Here is a 14,083-nt window from a genome sequence, read left to right on the forward strand (position 1 = left end):
GTCACCAGTGATTTGGATACATTTTCATTAAAAAGTTATATTTTTCAAATACTGGGGAGAAGAAGCCTCTCACTTTACAGATAAGGAAAAACAATCCTGCAGACACAGTGAGAATGAAAACCCAGTTCTTCTGAGTCCATTTACCTACTGTGTTTGCTCTCATTATGCTACCACAGCACAAAAGTCTACTCCAAGTCCACAATCCCTTATTAACAGTTCTGAAATCCAATGAGTTCTGAACGTGCACAACTTATCCTGAGGAGAAAACGTGACTTGGACTACCATGAGGCCACTTACAGTATTTACCATCTCTGATCAGAGTGTAACTAAGCCCTACTGGGGACACTACATATTACACAGTACAGATACAGCATTTCTTTTATAAAGTCTGAAAAAAATCTGAAATCTAAAACGCATCTGGCCCAGGGGTTTGGATAATGGAGGGCAAGCCAGTACTGATGAGCCCTCCGCCTTCAGGGTGTGGTGGGCAATGAAAGTCAAAGTTGCTCAGTCGTGTCCAACTCTTTGCGACCCCACAGACTATACAGCCCATGGAATTCTCCAGGCCAGAATACTGGAGTGGGTAGCCTTTCCCTCCTCCAGGGGATCTTCCCAACTCAGGGATCGAACCCAGGTCTCCCACAGTGAAGCTGAATTCTTTACCAGCTGAGCCACCAGGGAAGGAAAGCTATGCTTTTAATTTCTGGGGCTCAAAAAAAGGCAGGTGTTTTTAATTCCTGGGGCTTCCCTGGTGGCTCAGTGGTAAAGAATCTGCCCACCAATGCAGGAGACGAGAGTTCAATCCCTGGGTTGGTAAGATCCCCTGGAGGAAGAAATGGCAACCCAGTACAGTATTCTTGCCTGGAGAATCCCATGGACGGAGGAGCCTGGCGGGCTACAGTCCATGGGGTCGCCAAAGAGTTGGTCACAACTTAGCGCCTGAAGAACAACAATTTTTAATCTCTAGTTTTTATAGAGGAGAAGGCAGAGGCTCCAAGAGGTTCTGAGATTTGTCTGCCGGCCCTCGGGAGAAGCCGGGTCACACAGACTCAGCGCTGCCAGGCACAGGGCAGACACCAAGCGGTCTGGCTGAGGCAGCAGCAAGGCTGGGCTATAAGCTGTGGGAATGCCACCTCGATCCATTCTCCACTCCCTGCTCACTCCCTCCCCTTTCTCTTTCTCCCTGTTTTCTTACAGAAGAAAGTCTACTGTTTAATTTGAAAGCCAGCAACATCTGGATCTAAAGCATTCCTGCTTTAGGAGGAAAAAAAGCAAAACCTCAAATCCCCAGGGTGTGATGGTGAGGGTGCAGCCGGTTCGTCTCCAGCAGAAGAGAGGGCCGGGCCCCACCTGAAACACAGGCCCCACCCAGCCGCGGGCCTGCCCCCTCCACTCCAAGAACACACCTGGTTTCACACCCCAGATGGCAGCTCTGAGGATGGAGTGGGATCCTGAAGCCGAGTCCTCCAGCAGCTGTCCAGGGCCACCTGCACGTAAAGGGTCAAATTCCTGCCCCAGCCACGATCACCCCAGTTACCAGCACAAAAGCAAACCTGCCTTTTCACTGAAGACAATCCTGGGCTCCTGGCTATACCCTTAGGATGTGCTGTTTTCGCCTCTTGGGTGATTTGATCTTATTCAAAATATTAGTGGGTAAAGAGAGCAGATGGAGCTTCTCTGGTGGCTTAGAATGTAAAGAATCCACATGCAATGCAGGAGACCTGGGTTCGATCCCTGGATTGGGAAGATTCCCGTGGAGGAGGAAATAGCAATCCACTCCAGTATTCTTGCCTGGAGAATCCCATGGACAGAGGAGCCTGGTGGGCTACAGTCCATGGGGTCACAAAGAGCTGGACACAACTGAGCAACGAACACTTTCATTTTCAAAGAGAGTGGACAACGAAGGATTAACAGTGGGATTTGCCCTGAGTCCTACACGGGCCCAAAGGGGCCCCAGACTACATGTCTATTGCCGCGTCTCCCACCTCCATACTTTCATAAAACAATCAGAGCAGAGCTGAAAAGGCACTGGCTGGTACAAACGCAGAGACCCAGTCCACTCCTGTTGTTCAGTCGCTAAGTTGTGTCCAACTCTTTGTGACTTCAGGGACTGCAGCACACCAGGCTTCCCTGCCCTCCACTGTCTCCCGGAGTTTGCTCAGATTCTTGTCCACTGAGTTGGTGATGCCATCCAACCATCTCATCCTCTGTCGTCCCCTCTCCTGCTGTCTTCAGTCTTTCCCAGCATCAGGGTCTTTTCCAATGAGTCAGCTCTTCTCACCCAGGCGGCCAAAGATTGGAGCTTTTTATGATTCTGGAAAATCGACTGTTCTTTAAATCCTCCCATGGTTATTCAGATAAACATTATGATCACAAACTTCAGTAAAAGTGCTTGATAGTTCTTCTTTTCATAATTTTAGGCCTTGTGTAGACAATGAAATTTTAAAGACATGACAATATCCTTTTATTGACAGATACTATGGTTAAATTTATATATTTTCTTGGGCTCCAAAGTCACTGCAGACAGGGACTGCAGCCATGAAATTAAAAGACGATTGCTCCTTAGAAGAAAAGCTATGACAAACCTAGACGGTGTATTAAAAAGCAGAGACATCACTTTGCCAATAAAGGTTCCTATAGTCAGAGCTATGGTTTTTCCAGAAGTCATGTATGTTGTGCCCGAAGTCCACGTCCCTGAAACTGAGAGAATAAGACGTCCACAGCAATGCAAAAGCGTAAAGGGGTTTTTATTGCTAGCTCGAGCTAGGGCTCAGGTCTCATCCAGCGCAGTGGAATCTGACAAGAGCCCCGAGCTCCGAGTCACAGTTGCTTTTGTACAGGCGGTTCTTTGTCTCGGCAACAGTGTAGCTGGTGGGTGATGATTGGCTAAGCTGTAAGCGCGCACGCACGTGAATTTTAAATCCCACATCTCTGTCCAGATTGGCTTAAGTTTGGCGCGAATGGGGACTCTCCTGATTGGCTCGAGAGTGTAGTTCCCGGAATCATGACTCAGGCCTATAAGAATCCGAAACTTTAGGCCTAGTGTAGCTTGTTGAGCCTGTCATGGCTGGGGTTAGGTCCTAACAATGTACAGACGTGAAAGTGAACCACAAAAAAGGCTGAGCACCAAAGGACTAATGCTTTCAAATTGTGGTGCTGGAGAAGACTCTTGAGAGTCCCTTAGACTGCAAGATCAAATAAGTCAATCCTAAAGGAAATCAAAACTAAATATTCACTGGAAGGACTGATACTGAAGCTCCAATAATTTGGCCACCTGATGCAAAGAGCCAACTCATTGGAAAAGACCCTGATGCTGGGAAAGATTGAAGGCAAAAGGAGAAGAGGGTGGCAGAGGATGAGATGGTTAAATAGCAACACTCACTCAATGGACATGAATCTGAGAGAACTCTGGGAAGCAGGGAAGCCTGGTGTGATGCAGTCCATGGGATCACAAAGAGTCGGACACGACTTAGTAACTGAACAACAATGGTTAAGTCACGGCTGCAACACAGAAATCTTTACAGTGAAAGTCTGGACTGCATTTTGGAAACATGCATTGTCTCGGCTTCTCACCAGAGTTCTTTCCCAAGGAGTAGATCTGGAGAAGACAATGAATCTGTACATTGGAATTATGACGGGAGTGGGAGTTAGGGCAGATATATGAAAACGAGGACTGTCAGAGATTCGGGGGCAGATTAGTCTCTTCGGGCGTTAGTCTGTGCGTGTGCACACAGAAATCATACTCATGTCGTAAAATGAAATAATTCCATGAGAAAAAGCTTTGCAAACTCTAAATCAAAATGTGTGTATTTTATTCTTTTATATAAAATCAGCTTCCCTGGTGGCTCAGACGGTAAGGAATCCGCCTGCAATGCAGGGTTCAATCCCTGGGTGGGGAAGATACGCTGGAGAAAGAAATGGAAACCCACTCCAGTACTCCTGCTTGGAGAATCCCATGGACAGAGGAGCCTGATGGGCTTACAGTCCACGGGTTGCAAAGAGTCAGACACGACTAAGCACACATATAAAATCAACTTACATCTCCACCTCAAGGAGCATGAGAAATACTTGATGTTTCTAAACCAGACTCAGACTAGTCTTTATGGCTAATGCATGCTGACATATGGCAGAAACCAGCACAATATGGTAAAGCAATTATCCTTCATTAACAAACAAACAAACCAGCAACTCCTCCAGCATTTGGTTCCTGTTTATGCTGATGACACCCTCATGCCCCTAGGCGTCCAAGCTTGGAAACCTGTGGTAGAGACCTCGATCTGATGCAAGAATGCAAGACCTACTCTGATGCAAGAATGGTCAGTTCCTCTGAAAACAAATCTGCTCAGGTCAGTCCCTCGCTCAAAAATCACTGACAGCTGGCAACTGTTCTTGCACAACAGGTCACTCCCAAGCGCCTCCCCCTCTGGCCCCACCCGCCCTTCACTCCATCCCTGCCTCTGCACGCCAGCCACCCCAGCCACACAGCCCTGCCCAGCGGTCTCTCTGCTGGAACCTCCAGCCCCAGGCACCCAGTGCGGTCACCTCCAGCTCCGAGTCCCCTGCAGAGCCATTCTGCCCGACCTGGTGATGCTCACGTCCCCAGGCTAAGAGCACAGAAACACACTCCGGTCCCTGGACCACTGCTTCCGCCTGAAATGACACTTTACGTGATGTCTCTCTTGCTTCCTCGGTTATGAAGTCCACAACAGCAGTGATCCCATTTTTATTCCTACAGTGTAATCTCAGTCCTGGTACATAACGGTACTTGTTCACTGAATGAGTAAATCAATCGATCTTGGGGTCTTCTCCTCCCTGTACCCCCCACCCCCGCTCAACCTCCTCCAAGAAGTAAAGAGTGCACAGTACGCCAGAGGGCCGGAGCCCTCACGGGAGCCAGGCCGCTGAAAGTCCCCTGCTAGCTCTGCGGGTAATTAAGTTCTTGGCAGAAGAAATAACTTCATTATCTAGTTTTATCATTCTTCCAAACCACAATCCCAGAAGCAAATTGCGTTTGAGCTCTTGTAAACGACCTGACACCTCAGAGAATTCATTCTGGCTCTGAGGACAGAGCTCTTGTTGTGTGGAGGCCAACGGCTATTCCACACACCAGGCAGACCCTATGAAACCAACAGGCCCTGACACTTCGTCCTCAAAAGGGGTCAGGTCAGGCCCTTGCTCAAAAATCATTGACAACTGCCAACTATTCCTGCACAACAGGTCACCCGTGACCCTCCCTGTCTGGCCCCATCCACCCTTCACTCCATCACTGGAGTGAAGCAGGGGGTACTCATGAGGACGTAGTCTAGATCCTGGAGGAGCCGGTGTCCCAGGCCCAGCAAACTGCAGCCTTAACCGCCAGACCCGGCCCTGCCCGCCCTGGTGAGGGGAGTTGGCCACGGTCGGTGCACGCCAGTCCCGGAGGCCACAGAACCAGGAGTTCCGCCGTCCACCAGCTGGCCGTTTGAGCCGACCCGTTACAGAAAAATGTAACAGGAAAAAAATACCCCTGGGGATGTCTTAACAATGCAGTTTTCTATTTAGAGTTCTCTCCTCACACCTTCTCTCGTGAAAAAGGGGGCTCTATGTTATTTGTGAGGAAGCAGGTGAGTCCATCCCCCTAAGGAATAACTGCAGGGCTTCAAGGCGGGAGGAACCTTTTCCAGAAAAGCCCCTTTAGGATCCTGACACCCCGGGGCCCCGACACCTCTGTCTCCCCGTCGTGAAGTTCCGCATGGTTTAGAGACGTGAAAGACTCACGGGGGCTTTCTGCTCTGCGAGGGGTGCAGCCGGCCTGCAGCCTCGGCCCCGCGTCCCCGCCTCTGCTGCCTTCTCGCCCACATTCCCGGTCTCCCCGGCACCGGGCGCCCGCCCCTCGGAGGACGGCAGCTTTGATTTTGAGCTGCTGCTGAGCTCTCCGGGCTGAGCTTTTCTGAGGAGAAACAAACGTGGAATTATCAAAACACATCCTGCAGTAAAGACAGCTTTCCCCCAAGTGGATGTCTAGGTTCAAACGACGTGAACAGCGCTGATGGCAGGCTGAACCCTTGCGAGGCATTTAAAGACGTTAACCAAGTTCTCACAGCAGCCTTAGAGGGAGGGTACGGTTACCCTGGCTTTGCAGTAAGAGGCTCAGGATAAACTTATCCCACATCCAAGGCCCGGCAGCAGCCAGGACTGGAATCCAGGCCTGCCCGGCTCCCGAATCAGAAGCTGAACGGCCTTCCTTCTGTTCAGGAACAGAGCACACAGCCTTCGCGTCCTCAGCAGCACAGAGTCCCTTTCTTGTCCCTGTGCGCCCACCTACGGCTGTGAAGTCACAGCCCTGGGGCACGGGACAGAGGCCCCCTGTCTGCTCCCATTTCTCCTCTCATGCAGGGCTGCCCACACTCGGGGGCAGGGGGCCCAGAAGCCACCCTAGCACCCCGGCAGAGGCGACCCACACCCTGCCCTGTGTCTGCCACCCGTGACCTCCCTGTGTCTGCAGTGATCACGTCACTTCCTCACCCAGCACCTCCTCACTGTCCACAGGATGAGATCCAGAGTCCTAAATCTGACCTTCAAGGCATGAGAGAGCACCACCCCCATCACCCACGTGCACCCCAAACACGCAGAAGGATTCACCATCATCCCACGTATCAAGTACACTCTATCGAGGGGTCCTGAGGACCTCCTCCCTGCCTTCTCCCACCTGACCTCCTGCAGGCTGGAAAACTATTTACCTTTCCAGGCTCTCCCCCTGGGATCAGGATGGGAGGCCCCAAGCTGGCCTGAGTCACAGTGCACACAGCCCACGTGGCCGCTCGTTTCTCCTCCTGGACTGCAGGCTCCCAAACAGTCCCTGAGCACCCAGCGTGGACAGACCCCATCGGGCCTGCTCTCCTCAGGGGCCGTCCGGGAGCCTGAAGTCCGAGGGGGTACCGGAGCCTCACTTGCTCCCACGACTGTGCTGCTCTTGCTCAACGTTAGGGAAGCCCAGGGTCACTGGGGAACCACGTCCACGACATCCCAGTGGGGACGCAGAACAGACGACGTGGTGGCCTCGTGAGTGAAGGGGGTCCCCCGGAGTCGGAAGGGAGAACCTTCCAGAAACTGGACACCGCCGCACGCCCTCGAGGCCCATCTGGCCCTCCCGCAGGCTCTATCAGCCAAGAAGCACGGCGGCCCCTCGGCCCGGCTGGGCCCTCCCGGCCCTGCGGGCCCACACCTGAGCTCCGGCGTCTCCTGCTCGGCCTTCAGCCTCGCCCTCTCCGCGAGGATCTCGTCACAGATCACGTCGTAGGGCTTGTCCAGGTGGTGTTCGCCCATCACCCAGACCCAGACCTCATTGTCGGCTCCCAGCTTCCAGTGAACGGATTTCCTGTTGTCTGCAAGCAAAACAAGAATCTGGTTTGAAAAAGTATCTTCAGCCGTGGGTTAGGAGGTATTCCACCGTCCAGGTATTTAAAGATCAGATGAAGCGAAGCACGTCCAACATGCTCTGAGCAAGCAGCCCCTTCCAGGGTGGTGGCTGGAATGTCTGTTTTAAATCACAGTGAGTGTGGGTTCTGCACGTGCCCTTTTTACAAGTCAAGACCCCGAGATGGGAAGACCACTGTCTGCATTATCTCTAGGGTAACAGAGCCAACATCAGACCCCTGAACCTCCGAAGCCTAAGAATCTCCCTGCAACCCAGCTGCTCTAGGGCATGGCGGGTCCACCATATTCCTAGGACTCGCTGCTGGGTCCAAGGCATGCATTTTAGAGTCAGACCAGCTTTGCTTTAAACCCTAGCCCTGCCACTTAGCCGTACGACTTGGACAAATCATTTAATCTCCCTAAGCCTCAGTTTCTCTTGTCCACACAACGGGAACACTAACGTCGCTCTGGAGGACAGCCGTTGGGGGAGGCAGCTGTGGGGCAGGTCCCCGGTGTCTGACACAGGACAGCACTCTGCAGAGGCGGGTGCAACCTCTCCTCTGTGCTGATGGGCGTGGTAGCTGAGAGACTCGCACCAGCCGTGAGAGATGACATACCCGGAGTGGGAGACATGGGGAAGCTCCTAGAATAACCTAGTTCCCTGCTGGTTGCACGGGCTGTATTTACCTTCTAATTCCTGCTCCTCCAATGGGCACATCAGGCTCCCTGACACCCAGGACGGTGGGTTATCCCCTGGAGAAGTCAGGGGACAGGCAGTCCTAAGTCTGAAGGTCCCGGAGGGGACTCACCAGGGCCACGAGGGACCTCAGCTCGTCCTCGTCCACATGCCTGAGCCCGAGGACACAGGCTTGCCAGAGCTGCTCGGTGTGTGATGGGGGGTGAGGGGTGGGAGGTGTGGTGGCTGCCGGAACGCAGGCCAGGCCGGGGAAGGGTCACAGGAAGCAGAGGCCAGCTTCCCACGAAAAGAGTCTCCATCCAGCGGATGCAGAACCAGCGTCCTGCTGTGGACTGAGGACGCAGCCACTCGGGGCCAGCCTAGCTCTTCCTCTGGGTGCCTTCTGCCCTCAGGGCTATGGAGATGCTCTGGGTACAACAACGTTCTCAGCAGGACAGTCAAGACATCCCTGGGGGCTCAGGGGTAAAGAATCCACCTGCCAATGCGGGAGACACGGGTTCGATCCCGGGGCCGGGAAGATCCCCCATGCCGCAGAGCAACTAAACCCGTGCACCACAAGTCTCGAGCCTGAGGCTTTGAGCCTGGGAACCGCAATAAGAGAAACCGCTGCAACGAGAACACACACCGCAACTAGAGAAGAGCTAGTGCAGCAGTGAGGACCCCACACAGTCAAAAAATAAACGAAATCACTGAAAATAAATAGGATGTTGCAGGGCAGGGAGGAGGGGTCAGTCTGTGCTCACAGGTGGACGCAGGTATGAGGGAAGGTCAGTCCCACGTGGACTCTGCTGGGGAGGCCAGGTCAGCTCCAGCTCGTTGAGGAGATACCCACAGGTTCCTTCACCATGGGAGGCCGGCATCCCTCACAAAGGCCCCGTACTGCCCGCTCTGGGGCAGCTAAGAATGTTCCCACTGCGTCTACCTCTCCATCTTCACCTAACAACCCTCTGCCAACAGTTCTGGCAGCAGGAGGAAGGTGGCCGGAGATGGCGTGGCTGAGAGCGAGGGGAGGCGGGAGGGGCCCAGGGTCCCTGCAGCCCCTCTCGGGACAGCAACACACGCTGCCCCCAAACCGTATCTGAGGGCATAACGCAGGGCACGCGGGGGCCGTAACTCCTGCTGGGGGAGGCCCTGCTCCGGGGGAGAGGAATCCAGAAACCCTGCGAACACAGGAAGGGCTAAGAGGCAAAGAGGCAAAGGGGAGGGGCAGTCAAGGGGAGGACAGAGCCCCCATACCTCTAAGACGGTGGGGGAGGTGTAAAGAGACGGCGGCTCTGGGGCAAGAAGGAAGGGGGTTACTGGACGTGTCAGAGAGCAGCCCTGACGGTAGTCTCTGCTCTGATGGCCCCTCTCCTTCGGGGCAAAGACACTGGGGTCCTTGGGGGGTCCACACAGCTCCCCAGGGAGGGGGCCATTCTAGTAAAAGGAGTGTCGGCCTGGCACCCCCGGCTTCATGCCAAGACAGCGAGAGCTGTCTCCCATGACGTTCCCACGGCGTCCCTAAGGCTGGCGGGGTGCAGAGCTGGGTGCTGCGGGGTGCACGGGGTGAGACACCCTCCTGCAGGTCACCAGGGCCTGGGAGAGGAGGACAGGGCGGCTGGTCACCGACTTGATGAACTTCGCACCTGTCTACTTCGTGCCAGGCCCTGAGGTGGATGCGCTACAGACACTTGGAAACAAGACAGACCAGTCCCGGCTCTCAGAGACTCACGTTCCAGCTGAAGGAGGCAGGCGCTGGACCGCTAGTTAGTTACGAAAGTAGCGAGACTGAGACAGTGACGATCCTAGTCACTCAGCTGTGTCTCGGGACCCCGTGGACTGTAGCCTGCCAGGCTCCTCTGTTCATGGGATTCTCCAGGCAGGAATACTGGAGCGGGTTGCCATTCCCTTCTCCAGGGGATCTTCCCAAGCCAGGGATCAAATCTGGGTCTTCTGCATTGCAGGCAGATTCTATACCGTCTGAGCCACCTGGCTGAGGGAGGGGTATTAAAGTGTTAGCGATGGGGTCTGGTGGGCAAGGGGACGTACTCTGACCAGGCAAGATTATGTCCAACGAGGACTCAGAGAAGGCAGGGAGCTTCAAAAGGATAGAGAAGAAATAAGAAGTTCCTGGCGTTCAGCTAGGGAGGCTGGGTATGGAATTTAGACAGAGAACAGCGTGGGTTTGGTGCTGGACAGGAGGAACAGTGTGACCGAAGCCCAGGGACGGGAACTGGCGAGGGGGCACGTGGAACCGGGGTCTCCACCAGAGCTGATGAGGCTTGAGAAGCCGCCTGGCTGTGGGCTGAGGTCAGACGGGGAGGGAGGGCCCGCCTGGCACAGGCCCCGGACGCCCAGCAAAGGGGTTTACGTGGAGGGCCTGTGTTGCATAACTCCAGAAAGCTGTACGAAAATCCCAGTGTCTACAGCACTTTATTTCTCCAGTCTGAGTTTCCTCTTTGATAAAACAGAGGCGATGAATCTGAACTCACAGACAAGTGCTCAAAAAGGATTAATTCCATGCTCTTGGTCTGAGGGTCCAACCAAGAGTCCACAACTGTCAGACATGGCACCACAAAACTCCCAGAAGAGAACACGGGCAAAACATTCTCTGACATAAATCGTAACTATTTTCCTAGCTCAGTCTCCTAAGGCAAAAGAAATAAAAGCAAAAATAAACAAGTGGAACCTAATCAAACTTGGAAGCTTTTGCACAGCAAAGGAAAACCATCAACAGAATGAAAAGACAACCTAGGGATCGGGAGGAAGTATCCGCAAACAATGTGACCAATTTCCAAAATAAACAAACAGCTCACACAGCTCGGTACCAAAATCAAAACAAAACAAAAAACTACCCAATCAAAATGTGAGCAGAGAACCTAAACAGATGTTTTCCTGAAGAAGACATACGTACAGCAAACGGGCACGTGAAGAGATGCTCAACATCACTAATTATTACAGAAATGCAAATCAAAACTACAATAAGGTATCAGCTCACACTGGTCAGAACAGCCATCATCAAAAAGATTACAAATAATAAACGGTGAGAGGGTGTGGAGAAAGGGAAACCCAGCTACACTGTTGGTGGGAGCCCAAGTTGGGGCAACCAGTATGGAAAACAGTATGGAAGGTCCTTAAAAAACTAAAGCTACCATATGACCCAGAAACCCCACTCCTGGGCATATAGGTGCCTTCCACCGACCCTGGGCTGTAGCGTCCAGGTGCTGCCCGAACTCGCAATGCCCAAAGAACTGCGCACCACTCTGGCCGCTCCTCGTGGTCACTCACCTCTGACCCAGAAACCAGAGGGCAGATGCCTGGCCAGCAGGGCCTCCGGGATTTGGGTGCTACGGCCACATTCCTTCCGACCAATGCCATGCCAGATCTGCCCTGAAATACGTAGAGCATCACCGAGGCTGTTAGCAACCCTACTCGGCCATGAGGAAATTGAGGCTCAGGGAAGGTAAGTTCGTTGTCTGGGATTGTAGAGCTGGTGCAATGGAACCAGAATTCCTTACCTGACTGTGAGGCAGTAAAACCTGTGTTTAGAGCCACCTCTGATGTCCAAACTGAAATATCTTTGAGAGCAAAAGAAGGAAACCCACCAACAGGAAAGGCAGGAAATGAATGATTGCAGGGCTCTGCTGAGCGAGCTGGGTACGGGGTCACCATCTCGGCCCTGCAGAGCAGGACAGCGCCAGCCCCACATTTCAGTGAAGACCAAGGCCCAGTCCTGGGCTTCCCTGGTGGCTCAGCAGTAAAGAATCTGCGTGCAATACAGGAGCCAGAGGAGATGCGGGTTCGATCCCTGGGTCGGGAAGATGCCCTGGAGGAGGGCATGGCAACCCACTCCAGTATTTGTGCCTGGAGACTCCCCATGGACAGAGGAGCCTGAGGGCTACAGTCCATGGGGTCACAAAAGAATTGGGACACGACTGAAGCAATTTAGCACAGTAAGGCCCAGTCCTATGGGGACTTCCCTGAAGGTAGTGCGGGTAATAATTCTGCGAGTCTGTGTTTTAAACCTTTGAAAATATTTATTCTAGAGACAAAAGGGACGGAGAGGGAGCTGGAGAACCCACGGGGTGCCACCATCCCGGGCAGCAGGTGGTGGCACAGACAAGCAAGTAGGTCACTTGGCAGGGAGGCCAGCTGGCTCCAGGGGGTGAGAGGGAACATCCGAGTGGGCATCTTGAGTCCAGCACTCCACACGTGAGACCTAGGCTGTCACACTATCCAGCCCAGAGTGAGCCCAGAGCGGGCTGGAACCAGCGGCTCAGAGCAGACTCAGATCTGATGTTCAAACCCGGACTCCACCGGTGACCCGCCCACATCACTTTCTCCAAGTCTGTTTCCTTATTTGTAAGAATCAGGCGGCGGGCAACGTTCACTTCCCAGGATTCTTACAAAGATTAAATGAAATGACATCAACACAAGGGCCTGGCACTTGCTAACAGACCCACAGGGTGGTAGGGAGAACCTCCATGGGATGGAGCAATGGGAGTGTGCTGAGACAGGGAGTAACCAGGGGACTCCGGGCTTCCGGCTTTGGTGACTCAAAGGAAAGTGGGCTGCAGATCATTCTGGAGACTGAGAGGCAGGAGCAGGCCTCTGGGGGTGGGGGAGAGAGAGCTGGGATGATGCTGAAGAACCTGGTTTTGCATCAAGGGCCCAAGGGTCTTCTGAGCAGAGATGCTCGTTGGGTAACTGAAACGAGACCAATGCTCAGATAAGAGGTCTGGTTTTGAAATACAGCTGTGAGATTCCATAAAGAGAAGAAAAGGTGCCCCAGGGAGGGAGCACAGAGACCCTGACCTAGTCAGGGGAGTCTGTGAATGAGACTCGGGGAATCGGTCAACATTGGGAAACTCTGCAGCAAATGCCCTCTGCATGGATTGTCCTGGTCCAAGCTTTCAGTAAGTTTAAGGGACCCTCAATCCCACCTGAAGCTTACCAACCACCAGGGTCGAGTGAGGCTCCCCTGGGGAACACAGGTATTCAGGGTCAGGCAGAAACGTAAAAGACAACAGTCATGGAGACAGAGAGGGACCACAGCGCGAACAGACTCAGAGGCAACTCACAGGGTGAGAGCCGGCTGAGAAATCAACTGAGCTGAGAACTGAGCCCAGCAACAGAGGCCACCGTGCTGGGTCAGGAGGGGAGGGAGAGAAGCAGGCACGGCAGATGGCACACCCCAGGGCTCTGTCATCGTTTCACTGAAAAGGGAAGGCTCTGCATAAAGGAGCTCGTCTGAGAATCCACAAGTGAAATTTCACAAGACCTGTTCCAAGGGTGCACGCGGAGCGTCTCAGTCACTGCTCATTGTGACCAGAGCCTGGCTTCTTGCGAGAAGTTCCCACCAGCTGGAGAGGTGTCTATTGCTGGGCAGCCTCTACCAAGTAAAGACCTCCTCTGTGTACATGACCAGAAAAAAAAAGCTTACGGAATAAAGGCTCCGTGGGAGAACACCCACACAAGCACACGTTCAGACGTGTGCAGGGCAGCCGCAGACAACGGCAACTGTTACCAAGCTCCAGGTAAGCTCGACGTGCCAGGTAGGCTGAACAAGGGGCAACGTTTGTTAACAGTGCCAGCTGTGGGAGAGTCAGACCCAGGGTCACTGACCAGCTGCTGCCCTGGGCGAGTCAGTTAATGTCCCTCCGTCTCCCTTTCCTCACCTGTGAAATGTGAAAGTAACTCAGCTTCAGGCTCGGCTGTGATGATTTCATGAGATAACAGACTTAAACACAGAGTTCAGGGTCTGACACTCCAGCAGCTCAGTCGGCACTGGTTGGGGCCGGGTTTACAGTCTAGAGTAGTGCTGTCCAATGGGAGCGCTGCCTGTAATTATACATTTTCTAGCTGTCCTAGTAAAAAAATCAACAGGAGCCCGGGCAAGATGATGGAGCAGAAAGGCCCTGGGCTCACCTCCTCTCATGAGAACACCAAAATCGCAACTATCTGCAGAAAAACCATTCATGAAAAAGACCAGAACCTACAAGAAACGATCTC

At 53.3% G+C, this 14,083-nt stretch overlaps 1 protein-coding gene across 4 annotated transcripts in view; it reads right to left on the reverse strand.

Annotated features, from left to right (window-relative positions):
- Nucleotides 1–14,083, reverse strand: part of SH2D4A (SH2 domain containing 4A) — a 64,451-nt gene that overhangs the window by 40,466 nt on the left and 9,902 nt on the right. For all 4 annotated transcript variants that reach the window (XM_040243283.1, XM_040243282.1, XM_040243285.1 and 1 more), the window contains 2 exons: nucleotides 7,205–7,364; nucleotides 5,758–5,929 (listed from right to left, as the gene is read on the reverse strand). In XM_040243283.1, coding sequence (XP_040099217.1) covers nucleotides 5,758–5,929; nucleotides 7,205–7,364 — 332 coding nt within the window. The remainder of the gene's footprint in view (nucleotides 1–5,757; nucleotides 5,930–7,204; nucleotides 7,365–14,083) is intronic.

Source organism: Oryx dammah, unplaced genomic scaffold (assembly GCF_014754425.2).
Source record: "Oryx dammah isolate SB20612 unplaced genomic scaffold, SCBI_Odam_1.1 HiC_scaffold_7, whole genome shotgun sequence".
NCBI classification, from domain to species: domain Eukaryota; kingdom Metazoa; phylum Chordata; class Mammalia; order Artiodactyla; family Bovidae; genus Oryx; species Oryx dammah.